We start from the raw sequence: 26,543 nt of genomic DNA, 5'->3' as shown, positions 1-26,543 counted from the left end.
TTCCTATTAAAAGTAATGGAAAAGGGGGGGGTTGCGTTTCAGGTGGTGGTGGCAAAGTCAATGTTTTGTTGGTGCTGGGTCGTCAACGTCAACATTAGATATCTAGCAACACAAGTCACTGCGGTTTGTTAAAACACAAAGATAAACATGTGATAGAAATGTAGCCGTGTTAGTCTGGTGTAGCTGAAACAAAATACAGGACTATGTAGCACTTTAAAGACTAACAAGAGTCAGCTGGTTTGATTATAATGTCCAGGTTGTTTTTGAGACTCTGGATGGCATGGTGTTCAGCACGGCTGAGATTGTGTGTCGCTTGTTGTTGTTTGCGAATAATGTCAGTCTGTGCGTTGTTGCGGAAGCTTTGTCTATAGAAATCCAGATTGTAATTCCGACCGTCAGGGGGAGTCCATATAGAATTATTTTTCCTTTTGTGTTGATAGGGGGGATCTGGTAGGTCATACTGATGTTAGTCTTTAAAGTGCTACATAGTCCTGTATTTTGTTAAAAATAAACATGTGAGTGAGCGGAGGAGCGCTGTGACCACGCCTATTCGTCCACTCATGCGTATTACCACTGTTTTCACCGACTTTTACTGCCACACGAGGTAGTCCACCACCTGATTATTTTTGTGGTATTTTGGGGATGGTTGTGTTATTCGAAAAACGTTCCCTAAAAAAAATCGTGCTATTGTGAAAACGTGTTAAGCGGGCATGTGTTAAACGAGTAATTACTGTACTGTGAAAGAAGGTTTCAATGTTCATGTTTGCAGTGGTTATGGAGCGCTAGGTAGATCAAGTCTCGCACCAGGGCTGGCCCACAACATTTTGGCACCTGAGGCAGGGAGCTCAAATGATGCCCCCATACTTCCTCACTGCACCAGTAGCAGACAATTTTCTCCACTCTGGGTCCTAGTGGTGCCCCCCACAGTCTGGCACCTCAGGCTGCTGCCTCAGTTTGCCTCATGGTAAGGACAGCCCTGTGTCACACACACACTCACAGATACCGCCCCACACATACACATCCCATTGGAGTGAGTGAATTTGCATCCCACGTTGGCCATTTGGAGTCAGTATTGGTCGACTGGAAGTGACCCATCGATGGCCCATATCTAGGTTGGTCCTAGCTAGGGACAGCAAGAGTGGGAAATCGGGATGGGACGGGACAAATATGCATCTATATAAGACACAGCCCCAAATAATTGGGACTGTTCCCGTTACATCGGGTCATGCAACCACAGTTGCACAAGGAGGGAATGGCAGGAGCCTACGACCTCCATAGCTCCAGGAACATCCTTAGGATTTATGGGTCCCCTATGCCCAACGGCGGCCCGGGGTGGGGGGTAATGACAATTTTTTTAGAGAGGTGATTTTATAATCTTCAACCACACGGTCAATTCAGAAAAGGACCGTCTAGACCTGGGGTTGGCCAATGCCTGTTCAATGGCTTCATTGCCACTTGATGAAAGGTCTAGAGAACATGACCTATGAGGGAAGACTGCAAGAATTGGGCTTGTTTAGTTTGGAAAGGAGAAGACTGAGAGGGGACATGAGAGCAGTTTTCAGGTAGCTAAAAGGGTGTCACAAGGAGGAGGGAGAAAAATTGTTCTTCTTGGCCTCTGAAGACAGGACAAGAGCAATGGGCTTAAACTGCAGCAAGGGAAATTTAGGTTGGACATTAGGAAAAAGTTCTTAACTGTCAGGGTGGTTAAACACTGGAATAAGTTGCTTGGGGAGGCTGTGAAATCTCCATCTCTGGAGATATTTAAGAGCACATCCATCAGGGATGGTCACTCTTGATGGTACTTGGTCCTACCATGAGGGCAGGAGACCAGACTCGATGACTTCTCGAGGTCCCTTCCAGTTCTAGTGGTCTGTGATGCTATGATTCTATGAACGATACTTTTACCAGTTCAGTGTTCTGCTCATGGCTTTGGCCGGCTTTTTCACTTGCAAGTTAACTAGATCTCTACGGAGGAAGTTGAGCCACAGAACAGGCATTGGAAGCGGTGGGTGGGTGGACACTAGGACCCAGTGGTGCCCCAAATTGTTGGGTGCCCTACGCCGCTGCATATAGGACAGCACCGGCTCTTCACATGATTATTATGTTCTTCTGTGTCTGGGTAAGGACAGCCCTGTATAGCTCAAATAGGGCTTGCCCGCCCTGCTAGTGGCTGTGTGGACACTAGCCATGCCAGAAGGGGGAAGAGGTTCTGGGGTCATGGCCCAGTTCCCCCGGTACTAGCCTCAGAGAGGAGCACTCTCTGTCTGTCACAGTGGCTATGCTTCCTGAATGGGGTGGTGCAAATCTGTCCTAGCCCCCGAGCTGGGCCAGAGCTTGGGCCACGCGAAGAAGCCCAGGCATTCCTGCCTGCTTGCAGTGTTCCCCGCTTGCAGGAGAGGCCCACGATGCTCCGTGGCTGAGTGGTGAGCCCCAGGGTTGACTGGGCACCTGTCTGGGGAACATCCTTTACTGAACACCCCATTCCCTGCAGACCAGAGATTTTGCTTCTGGGCAGGATTCCATTGTGGGGGAAATGCTGGAGGAGCCTTCGGTTACAAACAAAAATCCAAGCGGGAATTGTCTGGGCTGGAAACAGCATCCCTGTCTATGGAACGAAGGGGCAGGCTCCAGCTGCACCCCCGGAAAGACACAGCCTAGAAAACGCAACCCGCAGAAAGGGTTTGTGCTGATACAGGGCTCGAAATGGCCTTTGGTGTAAATCAGAGCAGCCCAACCCACAGCTGCCTCTCCATAGCTGCCCAGAATCAGTGTTGTCGCTCAAAATCCTTGTAGTTCTGAGCAGTGCGAGTGCGACTCCTTCTGATCCGCCCCCTCCTACTCTGGCATCCCCTCCGTGAAAGGTGTATGTGGGGGAACCCTGGGATGCTCCTGTGTTTATGAGAAGGGGCAGGACTTTGTGCGGCCCGTGCCGGCCACCAGAGCAGCAGAGTGGGTCGGGGGGCGTGTCGCTGGAGAGCAGAGGCAGCTCTTTGACACCACAGATTAAGCCGGGTCTCACCCCGAGAAGTAAACAAGGTCAGAGCTGAGTTCTGGGACCGCTGTCCTCCCCACATGGCAAGGCCGAAGGGACCTTTAAGTCTGGCCGCCTGGATAACACAGGCCAGGGACCTGCGCCAAAAGAGTCCCCAGAGCTGAGCTTTCAGAATAAAACTTCTAAACTTGATTGTAAAAGGTCAGCGGTGGAGGCTCTACCACCCCCCACGGTGGCCTCGTTTGCTACTTAGGGGTCAGGGCAGTTGCATCATCCGTGTGTTATTCAGACTTTGCTTCCAAGGGGCAGCTGTCTGTCAGTGCGTGCGCACTCTCTGGCTGCTGTCCTGGCCCCGCACAGATGGCTGGTTCCTCAATAGTACTCCTCAGAAAGAACAAACACTGGACGTCTCATAAGAACATAAGAGCATAAGAACGGCCGTACTGGGTCAGACCAAAGGTCCATCTAGCCCAGTATCCTGTCTGCCTACAGTGGCCAGCACCAGGTGCCCCAGAGAGGGTGGACCGAAGACAATGATCAAGCGATTTGTCTCCTGCCATCCCTCTCCAGCCTCTGACAAACAGAGGCCAAGGACACCATTTTATCCCCTGGCTAATAGCCTTTTATGGACCTAACCTCCATGAATTTATCCAGCTTCTCTTTAAACTCTATTATAGTCCTAGCCTTCACAGCCTCCTCTGGCAAGGAGTTCCACAGGTTGACTATATGCTTTGTGAAGAAGAACTTTCTTTTATTAGTTTTAAACCTGCTACCCATTAATTTCATTTGGTGTCCTCTAGTCCTTATATTATGGGAACTAATAAATAACTTTTCTTTATCAGCCCTCTGCACACCACTCATGATTTTATAGACCTCTATCATATCCCCCCTCAGTCTCCTCTTTTCTAAACTGAAAAGTCCCAGTCGCTTTAACCACTCCTCATATGGGACCCATTCCAAACCCCTAATCATTTTAGTTGCCCTTTTCTGAACCCTTTGCAAGGCCAAAATATCTTTTTTGAGGTGAGGAGACCACATCTGTACACAGTATTCAAGATGTGGGCGTACCATAGTTTTATACAGGGGCAGTAAGATATTCTGGGTCTTATTTTCTATCCCTTTCCTAATAATAATTCCTAGCATCCTTGGTCTCGGCTTGACCAAGCCCTGGCTGGGTTGATTGAGTCGGGCTTGGTCCTGCCTTGGACAGGGGGCTGGTCTTGATGACTCCTGGGGTCTCTTCCAGCCCTGGGAGTCTATGATTCTATGAGTGACAGTGACCCACAGCCAGGCTGACTGCCCTCCAGCCCCGTCTCTGTGGTTACACTTACATGTGCATCCCAAGGCAAGGAGAAACACAGTCAACACCGGGACTTTCAGCTGCCCCCTTGGCTACACACAGAGCAAAGCGAGGTACCTGAAATTCATAGACTGAGACATGCAATTTATATACACCCCCTTATGGGTTTCGTGATGTCTGCTTGTTCTGTCCCCTTGTACCTTGCTCCCAGGGTCTGGGACAAAGCATCCCCCTATTCACCAGTTCTGTCACGCCCTCGTGTCAGGCCAGTGGCGGATTTAGAGTTAAGGGGGCCCTGTGCTCAGCTTAATTTGGGGGGCCCCTGTGGGACCTTTACCAAGAAAAGAACATTCGCTTTTCCTGCTGCTCCCTCCCATTTTTAATTCTTTTTTCTCCCTCTTCCTTCTCTATTATAAGTAATAAGAAGTACATGAAAATATAGGGAAGTCCCTGGATTGTTTTTGTAGTCTGACTTTTTCTCCCCACAGATCACTTGAAAATTGCTGAGGATCTCAGGGGACCCCTTCATGGTCTTTCCAAATGTTGTTTGTACCATTCGCTGACTAAAGTGCTTTGCTCAGTCCTCCTGAATGGGTTCTTGGCTGGGGAGAAGCGGCGCTTTCCCGCTTCAAAGTGCTGCTTTTCTCTGGCGGGCTGTGCGGCTGCCCCGCGCTCCTCTGAAGCCTTCCAAACCGTACTGGTGCTGCTCACCGCCTCCTGCTGGCTCTACTGAGGCTGCAGCCTGCAGGTGAGCCTCCCGGCTCTCCTGCCCCCTACACAAACCTCTCTGCAGAGGGACTGGCTGCCCCAGAGAACGGCTGCCCCTGAATGAGAGGGGAGGGTGCCGGACCTGGTGCTGGACTGCCCGGCCTTGGGGGCCCCATGTTATTGTGGGGGGGGGCCCTGTGCCAGGGCATGGTATGTTTCATTGTAAATCCACCCCTGTGTCCGGTTCCTGGGCTCAGGGCTATTCCTAGTGGGGTGCAGGGCCCAGGACAACTCCCCCCTCTGTCCCAGCCCTGCCCCTTTACCACCTAGTCTCAGAGTCTGAAGCGTTAGTGATGGGCCTGGTGCAGAGAGACCCAGCCTCAGCCCACTCCACTCCCCCGGCTCCCATGCATTGCGCCACCCTTCCCCAAACCCTTTCCCCCGGCTGGAAGTTAGGGGAGCAAAGTGGCTCAGGGATACGTGGTTCCGCTTCCTGCAGCCGCTGGTGAGGGTGGGGACAGGCCCCGCTGCTGGAAACAGTCTCCTCCTCCCTGCTCTTCTCCCCGGCTGCCCTGGGCCCCACAGGGCACCCCAAAGCATGGGGTCCCCCAAAGCACGGGGCCTAGGGCACTGCACGGCTAATCATCTGGAGTGGGATCACACACGTGCCCACCATCTGTTGCTAAACCTCAGGCACTCCTGAGAAGCCACAAGACTAGGGTTGCCAGGTGTCCGGTATTGACTCAGACAGTCCGGTATTTTAGCCTCCTGTCCGCTAAAAAAAATCAGAAAATACTGGACACTTAAAATGTCGGGTATTTTCTGATTGTTTTTCCCTGCCAGGAGGCGAAAATACCAGACACCTGGCAACCCTATGACGTTCAGCAACCGGGCCCAGCCCCCGGTCCCTCCCAGACCCCCACTTACCTTTTTCCGCAGGGGAGCTCTCTTCCCACACAGAGTAAGAGAGAAGATGGCTGCAGGCAAAAAAAACCCCAAACAAACCCAAAACCCTTAAAGGGACCTTTTGAATGTTTTAGATTGTTTCTGCTTCACAGGCTCCAAATTTTCCCCATTTTTTCCAAAAACAATTATGAAAGTCTTTCTAACTTTTTTTTTAATTTCTCTCTGAACCCCTGTGCTCCTTCCTCATGGGTGCTGTAGAATGCAATTAAATGAATGACATCCAGGACTGTTTTTTCCCATTTTTGCATTCCCCTCCCTCTTATCCTTTTGCTACTCTGCAACATTTCACACTTTTTCTAACTGGGGGGAAAGGAATAAAGCGGGGGGGGGGGGGGGGAATAAAATCATTTACAACTTCATTGTGACAAAAATCCAGAAGAGTTGTGATTTTTTTTTCAATATTTTTGGTCAGGGAAAAGGGCCATATTTTTTTGAAAAAATGTTTGAAACAAAAAAAAAAAATTTTCAACCAGCTTGAATAACATATAGGAAGCAACCTTATTTTCCCATCCTTTTCCCCACAGGGAGCTTTCCCCTCCCTCTCCTTGGGTCCCTGCTTTTATGCCCACCCAATTTGTCCCTGATAGGTGGAGTTTGGGGGCTATAGGAGAGCATTCCCCCACAAACTGCAAGCCACAGGCTGGCCGCCTGAATAGGCAAGATAAGGAATTCTGCAGGGGAAATAATAGAGTTGTAAATTAGACTGACGCAGCTCCTACCTTGGGCCCCGAGGCAGGGAGTCCAAATTTTGTTAATAAATAGAGTGATTAAGAGATGATTAAGATAAGAAAGGGCTATTCGGCTGTTTCCTAAAATTAAATGATCTGGTCCATGCTTTGGGAACTGTGAAATGGTAGTCGCTTAAATGACAGAAAGTAATACAGATTTTTTTTGACAGTTGTTTCCGTTGTTTTTTTGAAAGAACCCGTATTCCTCAAAAAATAAGGTTTACAGGGTCTTCCGAAAAAGATTTTGTGTGTGTGAAAAAGCCGCGTCTAGATTGTGTTTTTTGGCAAAAAAAACCTCTTCCGCAAAAAGGGTCGAAGGGGATATGCAAATGAAGCATGAGAATATGCTAATCAGTATTTCATTTGCATTTCCTCTTTCAGAAGAGGAAAGTTGTCTAGATGTACCCTGTGTATGTAGGCAGCGCAGGGGGGAAGCAGTGTGTTTGGGGGCAAGTTCAGATAGTAGCAGGAAACAACTCCTCCTGAGGCAAGGGACGGGAGAAACCTGAACATCTCACACCTCTTTGCAGGACAATTATTCTCCCTCCCAGTCCCACACACAGACGCCTGCCTCTGTGCTCAGCTGCGAGAATCCGCTTTGCTCAGGCAATTCAAGATGGAGAGAGTCTCAGGTGTGGCAATGACAAGGGACCACTGGAAATAATCCACTCAGAGAATCACGGAAGACGAGGGGTAGATGAAATCTCTGGAGGTCATTCACTCCAACCCCCTGCTCAAAGCGGGGCCCAACTCCCACTAAACCATCCCAAGCCTGGCCCCAAAAACCTCTAAGGGCGGAGATTCCACCACAACCTTAGGTAACCCCTTGACAGCTATAAACGCAGCCTGCTTCTCCGGTCTTTCAAAACTAGCCCCAGAAACCACGGCTCTAGTTCTAGCAGCATGCGGTAAATCTGACACTAACACTGCCTCAATCCCCACGAGAAGAAAAGAAGCTATTCTACCGGCAGACGTAAAATTCTAGAGGAGGCCGAGTGATGACAGATTCATTGCCCTCTTTATGAGTTGCTTCAGGCACTGACATACTCATGCAAAGGGAGATGAAATAAACCTCCCTTCAATATTTTTATGATTCATGTTTACAGCCTCATCTCTTTTCTTTGGGAAAGGAAAGGAAAAGATGCAAATCACACCCAGGCCAAAAATGCCTCCCACAGCACATTTAGGTGTTAATAGATGAATTAATGTTGGCAGGGTGCTTTGAAGGTGTGGACTTGCCAGGTATACTGAGTGCAAAGAATAATTCTTTCTTGCCAATGAACTGGATTTTGCATTTTAATGCCATCTTTCATCTGAGAATTTCCATCATTAATTTAGCCTCATAAAAAATCACATTTGGTAAAGTTGAAACAAAAGACAGGACTATGCAGCACTTCAAAGACTAACGAGATGGTTTATTAGGTGATGAGCTTTCGTGGGCCAGACCCACTTCCTCAGATCAAATTGTGGAAGAAAATTGGCACGACCATATATACCAAAGGGATACAATCAAAAAAAAAAGTGAACACAGATAAAAAATTAACAAATCAGATGTTAGAACAGGGCGGGGGGGGGGGGGGAGGCGGGAGGGGAAGGTTAGTGTCTGTGAGGTAATGATATTAGGGGTGATAATTGGGGAAGCTATCTCACCCATTACAAAGAAAGCTTCCCCAATTATCACCCCAATATCATTACCTCACAGATGCTAACCTTCCCCCCTCTGTTCTAAAACTCACCCCCGCCCTCTGTTCTGAAATCTGATTTGTCAATTTTATCTGTGTTCACTTTTTTTTGATTGTATCACTTTGGTGTATATGATCGTGCCAATTTTCTTTCACAATTTGATCTGAGGAAGTGGGTCTGGCCCACGAAAGCTCATCACCTAATAAACCGTCTTGTTAGTCTTTGACGTGCTGCATAGTCCTGTCTTTTGTTTCAGCTAGACCAGACTAACACGGCTACATCTCTACCACCATTTGGTAAGGGTTAGAACTGGGCAAAATTTTTCAAAGTCAGCTTCTTTTGTGCAAAAAAAAAAAAAAAAGATGAATTTGCGTTGGTTTCATTTGACAACCTATGGGAATTTCCTGTGGCTCTGGGGATTTTGGTTAGTGTGTTTATGCATGTACATAGCCAGTGACAGGGACAACGCCAACAGTAACCAAGTGCTCCTTTCTCTCCCAGATCCGCCCCAAGCGGTGCTACGTCATTTGATGCGGAGGGTACCTCTGGAGTGAAAATCTATGTTGCCTCCAACCCTAATGCTGAGAAGAAACCTGCTGGTGCATCGAGATGGCCTCTCAGTCCAGAGGTGGAGGTCGTAGTGTCCATGGGGGTCCCCAGCAGTACCCTCAATGATAACAAGGTGCGTGGCTTGCTGGCCCTTAAAGGAATCTCAGGATCACTCCTGCAAACACGGGGGCATGCTTTGCAGGCTCAGAGAAAGGGATATTCGAACTGCTGGATGTGGCATGGTTGCGCAGTGCTTGTGTGTCAGGAAACACAGCGGACACAAAGCTCTCCCCGCGGATGCAGATCTCTGCAGATAGGCATTGGGCTCCGCTAGGGTGTTTCTCCCAAGAGACACTGTGGCCAAAGGAGAAGAACGTGGACCTGCCACTCCAGGGAGCCTGCGCCCTGTGCCGGCCACTTCTCCCAGCAGGGCAGCTGTACCATCCCCAGCCCCGCCCCAACGTGCGTCTCCTGTCTGGGACAGTACAGCCCAGCTGGCGGTGGGGCTGGAGGTGGTAGAACTGCACAGCTGGGAGGAGCTACCAGCATGGGGCACTGGCGCTCAGGAACCACTGGCATCCACAGGTAGACATTTGTATCCGCACAGGGCTCTAGCTGTCCACAGAATAGATTCTGAGCAATTAACAGCCACAAAATGAAACAGAAGCAAGTAAGGGTGTGTGAGATGGGGGCAGAGAGCGCCCAAAGAACAGTGGCGTAGCCAGGGTGTTATGTGCCCGGCGGGCAAAGGCAAAACTGTGCCGAACTGCGCAGCGGGGGAAGCAGCGGCTCCCAAGCCAGGGGCGTTGGGCTCCCGGGCAGGCCTTTGAGGTACCTACTCCCTTCACCCAGCCCTGCATTGGCGGCTTGTCTGGAGGGAGCAAGTGGCCCCTCAGCTAAATTGATGCCCCCCCACCATGGCACCCGGGAGCAACTGCCCCCCCCACTCCTCGCTAGGCCACTGCCAAATAATGCGAGTTAAGGCGGTGGAAGTCACCCTGTGGCCCGTGGGCTGCATGTGGCCCTTCCACGTCCTGTGTGTGACTGGTGAGACATTTTGTTTGCCGTTGCCCACTCACAGGGTGGCCAGATTCCACTGGTTTCTGTCCGTGTCATTTTTTCCCTACTGGTATTACTAATGTGACATGCACATAAAGCCAGGGCATGCCAAGCGAGGTGTGTGCTGATTGCACACAGCATTGTGAGAGCCGGTGTGCCCTCTGCATCCAATCCAATGCTATCGTTCAGTCGGCGCACCCCACAAACTCCAGGTACGCAAGCGCAGTGAGCAAAACTCCTCTACCCTGGGGGTCCATTTTATTGAGGACAATCTGGCAGCTCCCTCTGATGAAGGAGGCCAGTCATGTGGCCCACTCACTCACCTAGGTTGCCCATCGCTACTATGTTGGGGTCTGTCTACACTACCCCGCTAGTTCGAACTAGGAGGGTAATGTAGGCATACCGCACTTGCAAATGAAGCCCGGGATTTGAATTTCCCGGGCTTCATTTGCATAAGCGGGGAGCCGCCATTTTTAAAACCCCGCTGGTTCGAACCCCGTGCCGCGCGGCTACACGGGGCTCGAACTAGGTAGTTCGGACTAGGCTTCCTATTCCGAACTACCGGTACACCTCATTCCACGTGCTGTACACGTGAATTCAAATCCCGGGCTTCATTTGCAAGTGCGGTATGCCTACATTACCCTCCTAGTTCGAACTAGCGGGGTAGTGTAGACATACCCTCGGAGAGTCATTGACTGAAATGCCCAGGAGCGGGTGCGAGAGAAAAGAAAACCCTTCTTTCACCTTGGCTTGTATAGTGCACTTGTGTGATAGTGTCAGTACCTTGCTGGTTGCTGTGCTTGGGCTGTGGCTGACCCCTGCTGGCTTCTGTCTGTAAGCACTGCCCAGCGGGGGCGCCTTGAGGGCCCTATGACAGTGACCGAACCGTTCTACCGGTTAAGGGAAGAGATGGAACAAAGGAAGTGAGTGTTGGAGGGAAGGGTCAGTTTCTGGCTGGAATCATGAAGGAGACTAAGGAGGGGGCTGGGAGTCTAATGGCCGTGTGTGACGTAGTGGGGGTACTTGCTGGGCTGTGGTGACCCCTGCTGTCTGGAGCAAGACCCAGCAGGGAAAACCTCACTATGCAAAGGTGATGCCAAACTGGTTGAACCAGACACCCCCCATGGAGAGGAACAAAGGAAGGTGGAGGCTGCCCTGGCTGGGGGGCAGGGCTGGAAGAGGGTGAGTTAGTTGGTGTCTGGGAGCATGGAGGAGACAGCCTAGGGAGAGGGGCTGGAGTTTAGGGGCCCAGTCTCCCCCATCTCAAGGGGGCCTGAGGCATCCTAGCCCAGCTCTGTGACCAGATTCCATCTGTGCTGTGCTGTACCCTGGAGAGGCAATAAACTTCCTCTATTCCACCGGCTGGTGCAGTCTGTTTGTGCCATTTCGGGGTGCAGGAGACGGGGGACCCCCAATCCGCCGTCACACCGTGGCACTCCATCTCAAGGGGTCTGAGGCATCCTGGTCCAGACTCCTGTAGCCACGTCACGTCTAGGCTGTGCTGTATCCGGGAGAAGCAATAAACCCCCTCTATTCTACTGGCTGGCGGAGTCTGTTCATGCTGCTATGGGGCTGCATGATCGGGGGAGCTGCAACTCGCCATCACAACTGTGGCAATGGCACGCATGGGCTGTGTCTAGACTGGCAAGTTTTTCCGCAAAAGCAACTGCTTTTGCAGAAAAGCTTGCCAGCTGTCTACACTGGCCGCTTGAATTTCCACAAGAACACTGACATCCCACTGTCTGAAATCAGTGCTTCTTGCGGAAATGCTATGCTGCTCCCGTTCGGGCAAAAGCCCTCTCGCGCAAAATGGCGATTGGGGCTTTCTTGCGCAAAAACGCATCTAGATTGGCACAGACGCTTTTCCGCAAAAAGGGCTTTTGCGGAAAAGCATCCGTGCCAATCTAGACGCTCTTTTCCGCAAATGCTTTTAACGGCAAACTTCTCCGTTAAAAGCATTTCCGGAAAATCATGCCCGTCTAGATGTAGCCATGGAGATTAACTGTGCGTGGGAATTGCTTAGATGAGCAGGGTACAAATTGGGGTGAGATGCCCCCCCGGGGGTGCACACAAGTGTTTCTGGGAAGGTACAAAGAAACTGGGATTCCCCCAGTCCTATGAATGCGCTCTCCCGTGCCCAGTGCCGTCTGGCTATCCAGCTCTAAACGCAGATGCAGAACTAAGAGATTACTTGAGATAATCAGTGGCGGGTGGGAGGAGAGAAATGACAAATTCTGTGACTGGCAGGGGCTGGGATGACGGGAAAAACGTGCGCCCCACTGGTCTGCATAGCCCATGGCAGAGAACTTCCCATCCTGGATTGACAGGTTCAGGCTAGCGGGGCTTGTGCTAACGCTCTAAAAATAGCAGTAGGCTTCTGAACCGGAGCGGCAGCTTCAAAGCACTGAATACACAGCTGTGAGTAGAGCCCTGCTAGCCCCCGTCCATTAACCCAGGTCAGGAGGCTCACTGCCCTGATCCCAGAAACAATACGCAGGCTTCCATGGAATGGGCGTCCCCAAGCACTGTTCCATAGGTGAATGCTGGGGTGAGAAATCCATCGGCACGGCCTTTCCCAGCTCCCCTTAGCAAGCATTAGGCCTGGTGGCGAGTTGGTTTTTTTTATTTAACTGAATGACTCAACAACGGCCGTGAGTGCAGGGGATGGACTCTATGACTCTGGGAGACGTCCCTTCCCGTTTTGTGATTTCATCAGCTGGCCTAGGCCTGGCCCTCCCTCGGATTTATTGAGGGTGGCCTCCATCCCGACCCCCCAACCTCAACCGATATCGGGCATCACTCCCTCATTGAGTGCTGCCACCCTGCAGGGAAGAAAACACATTGGACAAAGTGAGTATAGCATGCTATGGACGTTTGCTGGAATTGGTCGTCACCAGGCAATGTCTTCACAGGTTAGGATTTCATACTATGGACCGATCGAGGATGCACCAATAGAGGGGGCTTGGTTGTACCTCACCTGTGTCAGTAAGTACTGTGAAAACAATTGGCTAAGTACACTTAGGCCGTGCCAACTATTCAGCAAAATGGGGTTTAGGTTGCGTGTGAGGATAGATACGTTCACTTTTTCTGTTTTTTCCATCCACTTCATTATAAGCTATTGAAAGGGAAGAGAAAAAGATAGGAACCTCCCTACATTAATATATACAATATGGTGTGTGTGTGTAGAGAGAGAGACAGATATTTGTGCATCTGCCTGTGTGTCTGTCTGCGAGTCTGTTTGCTCAAGAATTCCTCCATGAGAACGTAATCCTTGAGTCAGAGTTAGGGCCACCAAATCTGGTAGGCAGCTTCCGTTTTTCCTAACTTAAAACAAGTTCAGGGTTTGGTTGTGCCAGGACTGCCAGAAGCCCCGGGAAAGGGACTGTTTTCCATAACATGGGAAGTGAGGGGCTGCCCAGAGGGATGTGACACTGAGAACGGCCACAGGGGGCAGCGAACCCCCAGGGGAGAGGTAGCCTGCAGAGCATCTATGGGGGCAGCTGCACCATCAACGGAGTGGCCAGCAGAGCCTTGTCTCCGTCATCTTGCCTGTTAGCAAACCAGGAAGAAGCCTGCCTGCCTTAAACCCCCTCTCCTGGCCTTTGGCCCCAGTGCCAGAACGGGGCTGGGGCAGGGGAGAAAAAGCCCCTGGTGGTGGGGCGGGGCAGGGCAGGGCAGGGTGGGGCGGTCTGGCCGGGAGGAGAGAAAAGGCCCTTAGAGGCTTGGGAGAGCCTGGGGATGGGAGAACAAGCTGCTGGCAGGCTGGGAAGGGGGAAAGAGAACAGGCCCCTGTCAGGTGGTGGGTGGGAGGAGGAGGCCAGCTTTCAGTGAAGTGAAAGATTTTTGTGGCCAGAGAGAGGGGGCCAGGCATGGGTGGTAACCTAGTAAAAAAAGTTAAGGGAAAGCAACATTTTTCTTCTGCCTAATAAAGTTTCAAAGCTGTGTTTAGTCAATGGCCACTTGAAAACTTTTGAAAGAACAGCCATAACGTCTTGTTGAGACCTACAAACATGTGGGAGTGACGAACAGCCACCCTTCCTGAGGGGTTTGTCACACTGAGGTTCTACTGTACGTGCTTTTGAAAACCCCGCCTTAGGGAGCTGACGGACGTGCAGTTTCTTTATCATGAAAACGCAACTTACAAAGGTAGATTTTGTTGTTGTTACGTAACTGCCCTTAAAAACAAAACCATGCAAAATTTTAGAGCCTCCAAGTCCACTCAGTCCAACTTCTTCTTCAGTCATTTGCTAAGACAAACAAGTTTGTTTACATTTAGGTGAGATAATGCTGCCCACTTCTTATTTACAATGTCACCAGAAAGTGAGAACAGGTGTTCACGAGGGGGCTTCTGTCACCAGCATTGCAAGGTATTTATGTGCCAGAGATGCTAAACATTCGCACAGCCCTTCACCCTTCAGCCATGAGGACCCACTTCTATGCTGATGATGCTCGTTAATAAAAAATACATGAATTAAAGTTGTGACTGAACACCTTGGGAGAGAATTGTACGTCTCTGGCTCTGTTCTAGCCACATTCTGCCATATATTTCATGTTATAGTAATCTCGGATGATGATTCAGCACATGTTCATTTTAAGAACACTCTCTCTGCAGCAGATTTGACAGAACACAAGAAAGGAATCAATGTGAGATTTTTTTACAGCACTTGATCCAAGGTTTAAGAAACTGAAGTGCCTTTCAGAATCCGACAGGGAGGGAGGTGTGGAACGGGTGTTCAGAAGACTTAAAACAGCAACACTCCACTGCAGAAACTATAGCACCCAAACCACCAAAAAAGAAAATCAACCTTCTCCTGTGGCATCTGACTCAGCTAATGAAAATGACCATGCACCTGTCTGCACTGCTTTGGTTTGTTATCAAGCAAAACCCATCGTCAGCATCGACTGGGGTGGGCAATACATTTTTGATGGGGGGAGAGGTCACTCCAAGATTTTGGAAAGTGGTCGAGGGCCACACTCTTCCATGATTATGAATGGAGGAATTCCGGGGTCTGGGATGGAGGTTGGTGCAGAAGGGAGCTTGGAGTAGGGGATTGAGGTGCAGGAGGGAGAATGGGGTATGGGAGGGAGTTTGGGTGAAGGAGGCAGTTGTGACCTCAGGCAGGAGACTGGGATGTAGAATTTTGGGATGTGACCTAGGGTGGCAGGGGATTGAGAGTTGGGGCAGAAGACTGCGGGAGCCAGATCTGGGAGGGAGTACAGGTGCAAGAGGGAGCAGAGGGTTTCAGTATGTGGAAGGGGGGCAGAGGGGTGGGGAAGAGAGGGGCTGGGGTGCCAGAGGCAGGCTCTGGCTGGGAGGCACTTCCCAGAAGAAAACCTGAGGCAGACTGTCTGCTACTGGCTGCTCCACATGGCTCTGCTCAGGGCATAATAGGGAGAGGGAGGGGGAAAGGAAAGGGGGTCGAGGAGGAAGGAAGAAGACTTCCTACACTGTCCTTGTTCCCAGCAAAAATTCTCAGCTCCTATTGGCTGGAAACTGAGAGATTGGCCAATGGGAGCTAAGAGATTTTGCTGGAGGGCAGGAACATCATGAAAAGTCTTCTCCTCTCTCCAGCCATCCGAAAGCTTGGTGGGCCAGATCCATCTTGCTGGCAGCCTCTTGCCCACCCTTGGCATAGATGCATGTCCTCTGGTATGACAGATGAAGCAAGAAGGGAGAGATTAATCAGACCTATAAATAATCTTGCGACACCAGCTGCAACAGTCCCACGTCTGCTCTCCGCTCCAGGTGAACAAGAAGCAGGCAGCATTATCGCCGGCAAATGTGAACAAACGTGTTTCTGACAAAAGAAGTAGGACTGAGTGGACTTGTATGCAGGCCCTAAAGCGGTGTTTCTTAAACTTTTTAAGATGGAGGAACATCAAACAATAATTATTTTTTTTTATGAAGAACACCAAGGGTTTTTTGTTAAGCAAAAAAAAAAAAAAAAAAAAAAGCCAATGGAAAAGTTATTGAGAAAAAAAAAAGTTGCCTACCCCTTTAAGGGTGGCCATTTTGAATTCTGTTGTTCTCCCTGGCACACCTCCGACTGCCTCGCGGCACACAATTTAAGAAACACTGCTCTGAAGCGTGACGTTGTTTTATTTTTGAATGCAGTTAAGGTTTGCACAGAATTCTATCGTTGTCATTCAATGTTCATGCCACAGAGACTGCGCTACGCTGGTTGTATGAGATGAATTGAAAAAACGCCAATTCTTTTGTTTCTCACCGTGCAGACATTTGGAATAAGAAAATAAAGTGCATTCTGCATTGCAACCAAACATCAAGATCTTTTGAAAGCGTAGAAAAAAATTCCAAAAGTATTTAAATAAATGTTCTATTATTGTTCAACCGTGTCATTAATTGCACCACTATTTTTAATAATACAATTAATCACAATTGATTGTATTCATCCTTTGACAGCCTGAATTTTAACACAAGTTTTCAAAACACCACACTCCATGACCTGCCTTTGGCTGTTCAGAAAAGCAGCTGCCTCCCCATCCATGTCCACTGCATGACACTCACTTTGTTTCTTCCACTGTCTTTTTTTTTGATCAGCTGAGTGGACTACCAGACAGAACCTCCATTTGCAGCTCTAAAGGCTCCTATTGGCTAGGGGCACAGTAAAGAGCATATGGTCAGAAATCTGGAGGGGAAGGAGCTCTTCCGAAGGAAGGACCCATTTAAAATCATTGAATCCTAGAACACTAGAACTGGAAGGGACCTCTAGAAGTCATCAAGTCCAGTCCCCTGCCCTCATAGTTCAGGGCAAACACATATTTTGGTGTTTACATGCCCATGTTCTAGAAACACTTCTTCCTGCCCCCGCTGTGGTTAGTCTTCATTCAACAGCAAAATATGGATATCAAGGAAATGGGCCTAAGACTCAGAGCATCCATGGAACCATTTCCACCCGTGATTTCCTGCTCAAGGCACCAAGCTGGGGCTATGTCTAGTCTGCAGGCTTCTTTCGGAAGAAGCTTTTCCAGAAGAGATCTTCCAAAAAAACTTCTTCTGAAAGAGACCATCCACACTGCCAAAGTGCATCGAAAAAGTGATCTGCTTTTTTGACAGATCCCCACTGAACGGACGCTCTCTCGCATTTCAGCTGTGATTACTATGGACGGAGTGGCCACCAGGGCACCTGTGCTTTTTCCTCTTTTCTCTTCTTCTGAAAAAACTCTCTTCTCCGTCCACATGCGCCTTTTTGTGAAAGAGCTCTTTTGGAAAAAGGCTTTTTCCTTAGAGAATGAGGATTACTAATGCCGGAAAAACCCTTCTGTTCTTTCGATTTTCTTGTGGAAGATCGCAATTGCAGTGTGGACGTAATCAGAGTTTTTTCAGAAAAACGGCAGTTTTTCTGAAAAAAAAACTTCATAGTGTAGACATACCCAGGGAGTAGGCAGAGGACAATTATAGGAAGGAGCAGGAAAAGGTCGGAAGATGCAGATTGTGAAGGGAGACCCGGAGTCCTTCTTGAACAGCGCTGCCCAACGGTGCATAGCAGGGTGGAGGAGTTGGTGCTGCCCAGAGATGGGTGGATAGCGTTAAGGACACCTCGAAGGCGTCAGTGCTGGTAGTGTACTCTCCTGCCAGCCGCGCTGTGGCGTCCTCCTCCTTTTGTGATTTCAGATGTCTCTCTGGATGCCGACACGAGCCGCAGCGGGAGGGTGGAGAGCAATGGAACCAACAAGGTAATGGGACATTTTGCACCTGTAAGCAAAGAGCAAGGGAAAGCATTCAGCATGGGAGCACGTTGAGTGGATCCCATCTCGTCTTGTCCCTTTCCTAACGGGCACCTGCAACCAGCCGGGGACAGCGACAAAGCCCGTGTGTGGAGACGGGCTGGTTTCCGAATGGCTGAAGAAGCCAACCTAGTCCCAGTCTGCATCATGCCCTATCACTAAAGAATACAGAGTTGGCCCTGTGCCTAATTCTCCCCTGGGCTACTGCAGGGCAGAGCTGGGAGGAGCAGCAGTCGCATTAGAGAAAAGAATTTGGCTCCCTATCTTTTCCCATCAGACTTGAGATCAGCAAGGGATTCCCTTCAGACCTGGATCTGTGTGTTTGCAGGGGATGCAGGCTTGCTCCATGCCTGGGCTGAAAAGGCAGATGCCCAAGTATTCCAGGGATAGACATGCCCCAGCTGCTCTCAAGGGACTCTCTACAGGGAAAGCAAGTAACTTCTGCCCTCCTTCACATCGACTATGTCTACACTACGAGTTTTTGCCACAAAACATATGCTAATGAGGGACTTGTTTGCATGAGTCGTGATCTCATTTGCATATTTTCTGCCGGTCCATTTTTGCGCTGGGTTTTTGCGCAAAACCAAGCAGTGTGGAGTTTCTTTTGCACCAAACCCCCTTTTTCTGCAAGATCCTTATGCCCCAAAAAAGGAGGTATACCGATCTTGCAGAAAAAGGGGTTTTTGCACAAAAAGAAAACGTCCACACTGCGGCTGCGTCTAGACTGGCATGATTTAGCGCAAATACTTTTAATGGAAAAGTTTTTCTGTTAAAACTATTCACACAAAAGAGCGTCTATATTGGCAAGTGCCGTTGCGCAAAAGATTTGCTTTTGCGCAAAAGCATCCGTGCCCGGTATAGACGTGCTTTTGCGCAAGAAAGCTCCGATGGCCATTTTAGCCATCGGGCTTCCTTGTGCAAGAAATTAAGATGCCTGTCTACACTGGCCCTCTTGCGCAAGTATTCTTGTGCAAGAGGGCTTATCCCTGACTGGGATCGTCAAAGTATTTGCACAAGAAGCAGTGATTTCTTACATTAGAACATCAGTGCTCTTGCGCAAATTCTCGCGGCCAGTGTAGACAGGCGGCAAGGTTTTGCGCAAAAGCAGTTGCTTTTGCGCAAAACCTTGCCAGTCTAGACGCACCTTGCTTGTTTTGTGTTAACACTACAACTAATTCCCTTGTCTACCTCTGGGTGTTAGCACACTAACATGTTAAAACTCTATTTTCCTACCATAAATACAGCTCTGGACTTTTGTCTCCACTAGGTAGTTATTTCTAAATAACCTCCCCTTATTTTGAAATAAGTAGAGATTACACACTTCCAAGCTTTTATTTCGAAGTTATGGTCTGGTTATTTCAAAATCTGTACTCTTGCTTTCCTGGGAGAATAGGCTTCTTTCGAAATAGTTATTTCGGGAGTTATGATTTCAAGTTTAGTTATTTCAATATCATTTCCTAGTGTAGACATGCCCTTAGAGAATGTCTGCATTGCAACTGGGAAGTTTGATCACTGAATAACCCTGGGTACATACTTGAATGGCCACAAAGAGTCTGACCAGAAAGGGCTAGTCCAAGCCGGCACCTATGCTGCTGCAGCTTCACAGCCATCCTGTCCCTGTGCTAGCTTTGATTCCAGGTGTGTCACCTTCCCAGTGCAGTGTAAATGGCCCCTTCGTTTCCACCGGAGGCTGCATTTGGATTTGCTGACTCAGTACATTTGCTTTACAAGGTGGCTTCCAGGACTGCGGGGAGGAAGGAGGAAAGGGAGGGTAGGTTCTGGGGGAAGAGGAAGATGCATTCAGCCTCACTGGCCTGGTCAGTTTTTGTTCCAGATCCCTTTGTGTTTCCTCTACAGTCGGAATGGACGTGGGGCCCTGACGGCCAGGGAGCCGTGTTGCTGGTGAACTGCGACAAGGACTGTGACAGGGACTGCCACGATATGGACAGTGCTTCCCAGTATGTGCGGTCCAGTGCAGGTACTCGCTGGGGACAGATCTCTGCTCTGGGCCAAGCATTAGACAGGTGCCGAGGGGAAACTGGAAAGTGAGCCAGGCCAGGCCAGAACTAGGGTCACCTCTCCAACCCTGTCACATGCCACCACTACGATTACAGCACAGCGAGGTATCCTTGTCTCGTGTTGCTAGTCACAGCTACTTGTCTTTTGTTGTGGGGGGATGAGGGGGAAGCCTTCTCTATACATCTCCCCTCCCCTCTTAGGGTCATCTGCACAGAGGAGTGTGAGAACCAGCGAGCTAGGGCATGAATTAAGCACAGTAGCTATACTGCGTTAACTCCCTGGGGGTACGTCTACACTACCCCGCTAGTTCGAACTAGCGGGGTAATGTAGGCATACCGCACTTGGAAATGAATCCCGGGATTTCAATTTCCCGGGCTTCATTTGCATAAGCGGGGAGCCGCCATTTTTAAAACCCCGCTGGTTCGAACCCCGTGCAGCGCGGCTACACGGGGCTCGAACTAGGTAGTTCGGACTAGGCTTCCTAGTTCGAACTACCGTTACTCCTCGTGAAATGAGGAGTAACGGTAGTTCGAACTAGGAAGCCTAGTTCGAACTACCTAGTTCGTGCCCCGTGCTGCACGGGGTTCGAACCAGCGGGGTTTTAAAAATGGCGGCTCCCCGCTTATGCAAATGAAGCCCGGGAAATTCAAATCCCGGGCTTCATTTGCAAGTGCAGTATGCCTACATTACCCCGCTAGTTCGAACTAGGAGGGTAGTGTAGACATACCCTGGGCTCCTTTTCCTCCCCAACTGTATCATTGTGCAGTGCGGCTTAATCCACTTTGGAAATGTCCTCCCCTAATCTGCACAAAGGCCACTCCTAGGCGATGTCTACACTGGCGCGATCTTGCGCCACAGCTATGCAAATGAGGCTAAGCATGGAATATCACCAAGCCTTGTTTGCATATCTAATGAGCCGCCATTTTTGCGGAAGAGGCTGTTGCGCAAGAAGGAGCGTCTACACTGCCCCTTCTTGCGCAAGAAAAACCCTCTTGCGCAACGCCACTACACCTCTTACTTTTCAGGAAGAACGGCATTACGCAAGAGGGCTTTTCTTGCGCAAGGGGCAGTGTAGACGCTCCTTCTTGCGCAAGAGCCTCTTCTGAAAAAAATGGTGGCTCATTAGGTATGCAAATGGAGCTCATCGATATTCTACACTTAGCCTCATTTGCATATTACTCGCGCAAGAAGCCGCGAGTGTAGACATTGCCCTAGTCTCTTGTCTCAGACCATGACTTCTTGGAGTGTCTCTTTGCTCTATTGTAACAGCCCCTAAAGCAGGGCTCACCAGTTTTTGAGCAGAGGATCACTTTTTGAATTTAAGTGCAATCCAGGCTCAACCTCAGACCCAAACACCCTGGCCCTGCCTCCTTCCCGCCCCTTTTCTGAAGCCCCGCCTCTGCTCACTCCATCCTCCCTCCCCTATCCTCGCTCACTTTTATCAGGCTGGGAGCAGGGATTTGGGGTGCAGGAGGGGTTCAGGATTGGGACCAGGGTTTGGGATGCTGGCTCCAGGTGGGCACCACTTACCACAGGTGGCTTCTGAGTGGTGGTGCAGGGGGCTAAGGCAGGCTTATCCCTACACCACTTCTAAAAGCAGCCAGCAAACTCTCACCATCCCTGCCCCCCTCTGCTCTGTGGAGATGGGGTAGAGGGTGGAGGGATGGGCACCCTAACATCAGCACACACACCCTTCCTCTTCTTCCCATGCCCTACACAGCAGCATGAGGTTCCCGGGGGTGAGGGGCGCCTCCAAGGCAGGGGGTAGGAGCAGCAGGGCAGTGCTGAGAAGGGCAGATGAATTGCAGGCAGTTGGCAGCCTCCTGGCCAAACCTGTCAGAAGAGCCGAGATCGATCAGTTGATCCCGATCGACTGGTTGGTGACCACTACCCTACAACAATGGGAGGGCTGATCTGACTGGAGCTCCTAGGCTCTATGCTAATACAAATAACAACAGCGGCTAGTGCCTGTCTTCTCTTTCCAAGATCTTCAAGACATGTCACTTATGACCCTGAGAGTCCAAGGTCCCACCGCCGTCTTTGACACTTGCAAGTTGGTTCTTCATGTTTCCGAGTCTGACGTGGATAAAGTGGGAGTTTTCCATGACAGCGGTGAGTATTCAGCCTTCCTGTCTATCTAGGGGTTTGGGTGGCCCCATCTCCAAAATATCTGGGCCACTCACATTTATTATTGGGCTTAAGGGGAATTTTCTTGAGTGCCTTCATGGACAAATCCCATGACAGTCAATGGGACTCGGGTGGCTAAGCAAAACGGAATGAAAAGCAGATGTTCTGATTTGCTGAAAATGCCTAAACATAATTCAACCCCCAATAAAATGTTCACTTCCATTTTGAACATTTTTTTAACTTAAAAAAAAAAAACTCCTTTCCCAACAGAATTTAAGACCATTTCAAAACAAAAAGGCATTTGAATTGCAAAGCTTCATTTTGAAAAGATCAAAACATTTTTTTTTTGCCTGAAACAAATCAGTGAAAACTGACAACTTGCTTCAGTGCCAATGTGGATTTTGTGCTGGAAAAAAGTTTTGGCCCCAAAATGTCTCCCAGCTCTAGTGCTAAGTCACCATCCCACCATCTGTCTCCAATCCCATTACATGGCAGGAAAATACAAACTCAAACGGAGGCAAAAAGTTTTCCCCTGTCATCAGTCCCCCTCCTTGGGTGAACAACTGGTTAGCAGCCTGAGCAAGGGGGTTAAATCTGGCCTCCATGCCTTGCGTAGTGTCACACAAGGCGTCTGTGGGTACGTCTACACTAGGAACAAGGCGTGTGATTGCCACGCGCATGGACAGGCATGCTACAAAATAGTGGTGTTGCTACCTGGCGGAAGAATGGGCTAGCCCCCCTGAGCACAAACCTACAAGCAGAACCCTGCAAATGTGGGATATCGGTGGGTATCCAGATCCGCGGATGTGGACGTGGACATCCGGGGCTCACTTTTGCAGATAAAGATGCGGATACAAATTTGATATCCATGCAGGGTTCTACGTGTAGGAACATTCTCGAGACCATGGGCGGGGGGTGGAGGTAGCCCCCCAATCCCTACCCCTTCTGCCCAGACCCTGCCCCCCAGCACCAAGGAGAGGGAGGAGGGTGCACGGCCCCAGACTTTCTGGCCCCAGAGCGCCATGGAGGGCAGCACTGGGGCAGCAACATCCATCCTCAGTCGGCCTACAGGAGGTGTTTTGGGGTGGGGAATGGGCGGGGCTGTGCCTGGTGGTTTGGGAAGGCAATGCCTCCCCCTGCTGGAAGCCACCAGCCTAGCTCATAGTGTAGACCGGGGTGGGCAATGATTGGTCTGGGGGGAGCGCCTTTGCCCTCCCTTCCCACTAGGCACCCATGCCCTCCAAGAGGCTTGGCACACTCCCCCACCCCCAGGCCAATCCAGGGCGGGGTGGGGGAGCGCGGGAAGCCTCCTCCCACCCTGCGAGGCACACGTGGCACAAGTCGTGGGCTCCTCGCAGGGCTGGGGCAGGGTGAAGGAAGTTTCACGTGGCTCCCCTGCCCTCAGGCCCTGATTGGCCAGGGGGTGGAGGAGTGTGCAAGGCCTCCTCCGCTCTCCCCCCTCTCCCCCGCCCTGTGAGCCGTGCTGCACGTGCTCCTGGCAGGACGGGAGGAGGCTTCCTACGTCCCCCGCCAGCAAAAGCCTGGGGGCGGGGAAGCGCCCGATGCCTTCTCCGTTCTGCCACCGCCCTGCGGATCCGGCCTGTGGAGGCTCTTTTGCCCATCCCTGCTGTAGACACACTCTGTGGCAGAGCCGGACAGTCTCCGTCGCTCGGGAGACTGAATTACAAGACCACCCTGGCTGCCTGGCAGTCGCTCGAAGCCCAGTGACCCTACAACATGCTCAGAGCGTCACTGCAGCTCCACAGCCAGTGTCATTCTCCCAATGGCTCTGTAAGCACCCCGACAGATAAGGCGTCCCCGGTCATTTTACTTCCCTGTTCCTTCGGCTCATGGTTCCTGTCCAACGTGGAGTCCTCCGATTTCAAATACATTTCCTGCCCTCTGAGCACCTCCGGCGGCTCTTGCAGGAGCCCTTTTAGAAGGCTGGGTTACAGGGCAGGTAGGCGGATTGAAAAAAGAAGGCGGCTTTGTTTGAAGCAGCCTTCTGAAATTTCAGAGGGCAGGGCCTGCTGCTCCCCATGCGGTCTCGGACAATGAGCCGTGTTGGATGTTTCGTTAGGCATTTCTAAGCGCAGCTGCCTGCAGCGGCGGAACAAACATGGGCAGGCTTTGCTTTGCAACATGATTGCCAGCCTGCCTACCCCTCCAAATCACGGCACAAGTCAGTTTTCCAGGACAAACTTCAGAGAAGGGCAGCGTGACGTAGGGGAACAAATACAAGACTGGTACCTAAGAACGGCCAGACTGGTCAGACCAATGATCCATCTAGCCCAGTATCCTGTCTGCCCACAGTGGCCAATGCCAGATGCCCCAGAGGGAGGGAACACAACAGGTAAGCCTCACGTGATCCCTCCCCTGACACTCATTTCCAGACAGAGGTTAGGGACACCGTACCTACCCATCCTGGCTAATAGATTCATGGAGGTTAGGTCCATCAATGGCTATCTAGCTTTTTTTGAACCCTGTTAAAGTCCTAGCCTTCACCACATCCTCTGGCAAGGAGTTCCACAGGTTGACTGTGCGCTGAGTGAAGAAAAACTTCCTTTTGTTTGTTTTAAACCTGCTGACAATTTCATTTGGTGACCCCTAGTTCTTTTATTGTGTGAATAAGTAAATAGCTTTTCCTTATTCAGTTTTTCCACACCAGTCATGATTGTATAAACCTCTATCATATCCCCCCCTGAGTCTCCCCTGTTCTAAGGTGAAAAGTCCAAGTCTTCTTAATTTCTCTTCAGATGGGACCCCGTCCAAACGCCTCATCATTTTTGTTGCTCTTTTCTGAACCTTTTCCAATGCCGATATCTCTTTTTTGAGATGAGGTGACCACATCTGTACACAGTATTCCAGACGTGGGCGTACCTGGTTTTATAGAGAGGTGTCACAGGGCCGACTCACTACAATGGTGCCTCCAGTTGGCTGCTCTGGGAATTAGCTTATTGACTCGCTGGATGCCTCCCTCTAGCTGCCCGCTCTAGTCCAGTGTCATTCACGGACCTTGGCGTCCTCTTCAGGATACTGTCCTCCAGCAGTGCCCACTCCAGTGTCTGAGCCCCCCTTCTGGGGGTGTTGTTCACTCTACTGCGCTCCAGGGTCCTTCCTTCCCCAGGGCACCCAGTTCCCTTGTACCCACCTTGCCTCAGTGACCCACTGCCAGTCTTCATCTAGCCCCTGCCTCAGGGGCAAACTGCAGTCTGTAATGGCCTCTCATCACTAGCAAAGGGGTGTGGACCTGCTGCCTTTGCCTAACCTGGCTGCTTCAGGCCCTGCAGCCTTGGTGTGTGCTTGGCCAGAGTTTCCCCAGCTCTGCCTTCCTTTCCCAGCACTGCTCTACCTCCTGGAAGCCTGCTGCTTCCCTAGCAGTCAGGTCCCTCCTGCTCTCTCCCCAGAGCAACAGTCAGCTCTCCCTCTCCTGGCAGGAGTCCTCCTTTATATACCCCCCAGCTGGGCCCTCATTAGCCAGAACTGCCTCCACTGGGGTTTCGCACTCAGCCCTCGCTCAGGGCTGGGGTTTTGCCCTTAAAGGGCCAGTGCAGGGCAAATGCCCTGTCACAAGAGGCAATAAGATATCCTCTGTCTTATTCTCCATCCCTTTTTTAATGATTCCTAACATCCTGTTTGCTTTTTTGACTGCTGCTGTGCACGGAGTGGATGTTTTCAGAGAAACTACCCACCATGACTCTGAGATCTCTTGGGCTGTGTCTACATTGGCACCCTTTTCCAGAAAAAAATCTTTCGGAAAATAAAGCCTTTTCCAGAAGATCCCTTATTCCTGATTTTAAGTAGGAATAAGGGATCTTCCGGAAAAGAGTTTATTTTCCGAAATATACCTGTCTAGACTGGCGCTTTTCTCCGGCAAAGCCCCGAGCCGGAAAAAAGCGGCAGCCGTGTTCATGCAAATGCCGCGGGGAAAATTTAAATCCCTGGGGCATTTGCAATTCCAAAGTGTCTCATTAGCATCCCTTTTCCAGAAAAGGGTGCCAATGTAAACACAGCCTTGTAGTTGTAGCCAAATTAGTCCTCATCATATTGTATGTGTAGTTTGAAAAAAAAATCCCACATTCATTACTTTACGTTTATCAGCATTACATTTTGTTTGATATTTTGTTGCTCAGTCACTTAGTTTGGGGAGGTTTTTTTGAAGCCCTTCACAGTCTGCTTTGGTTTTAACTATCTTGAGCAGTTTGGTTTAAGGATTGCCCACTTTCCAGTGTGCTGTCACAGCCACTTGACGTGTTGGGCAGGACACTTCTAGCCAAGCGGGGTATCTTGCTGGACAAACTGGTTCTTATGGCTAATCCACAGCTGAGTGCTGAAGACCTGCGGCTCCCCGTGAAAAATCAGGCCATGCAGTGAGGGGCCCAACTTTGGACACTCACATTTGAAAATTTGGCTCGGAGGTGTATATCTCCATTTGTAGAGGAATATTAATGGCGTCCACTGGATAGTGCAGGCAGTACCATCCATAGGCAGAATACTCTGTTGTGTAGGGCACACACAAATTTGGGGCACCGCTGGGTCTTAATGTCCATCCACCTCTTCCTATTCCTCTTTTGTGGCTCTGCCTCCTTTCAAAAGGATCTAGTTAACTTAATAGTAGAAAGATCTGCCAGACCTCTCTTGTGAGAGCCATTCAAGTGGTAATGAC

At 50.2% G+C, this 26,543-nt stretch overlaps 1 protein-coding gene across 1 annotated transcript in view; it reads left to right on the top strand.

The window, feature by feature from the left end:
* The window catches only part of LOC102445288 (protein-arginine deiminase type-3-like), a 46,513-nt gene that overhangs the window by 4,194 nt on the left and 15,776 nt on the right, over positions 1 to 26,543 (top strand). The window contains exons 2-6 of the mRNA XM_075906414.2: positions 8,879 to 9,059; positions 12,898 to 12,970; positions 17,619 to 17,680; positions 19,589 to 19,709; positions 21,737 to 21,862. Coding sequence (XP_075762529.2) covers positions 8,879 to 9,059; positions 12,898 to 12,970; positions 17,619 to 17,680; positions 19,589 to 19,709; positions 21,737 to 21,862 — 563 coding nt within the window. The remainder of the gene's footprint in view (positions 1 to 8,878; positions 9,060 to 12,897; positions 12,971 to 17,618; positions 17,681 to 19,588; positions 19,710 to 21,736; positions 21,863 to 26,543) is intronic.

This window comes from Pelodiscus sinensis, chromosome 24 (genome assembly GCF_052426305.1).
Source record: "Pelodiscus sinensis isolate ZL-2025 chromosome 24, ASM5242630v1, whole genome shotgun sequence".
NCBI classification, from domain to species: Eukaryota; Metazoa; Chordata; order Testudines; family Trionychidae; genus Pelodiscus; species Pelodiscus sinensis.
This window is presented reverse-complemented; position numbering and strand designations above follow the sequence as displayed.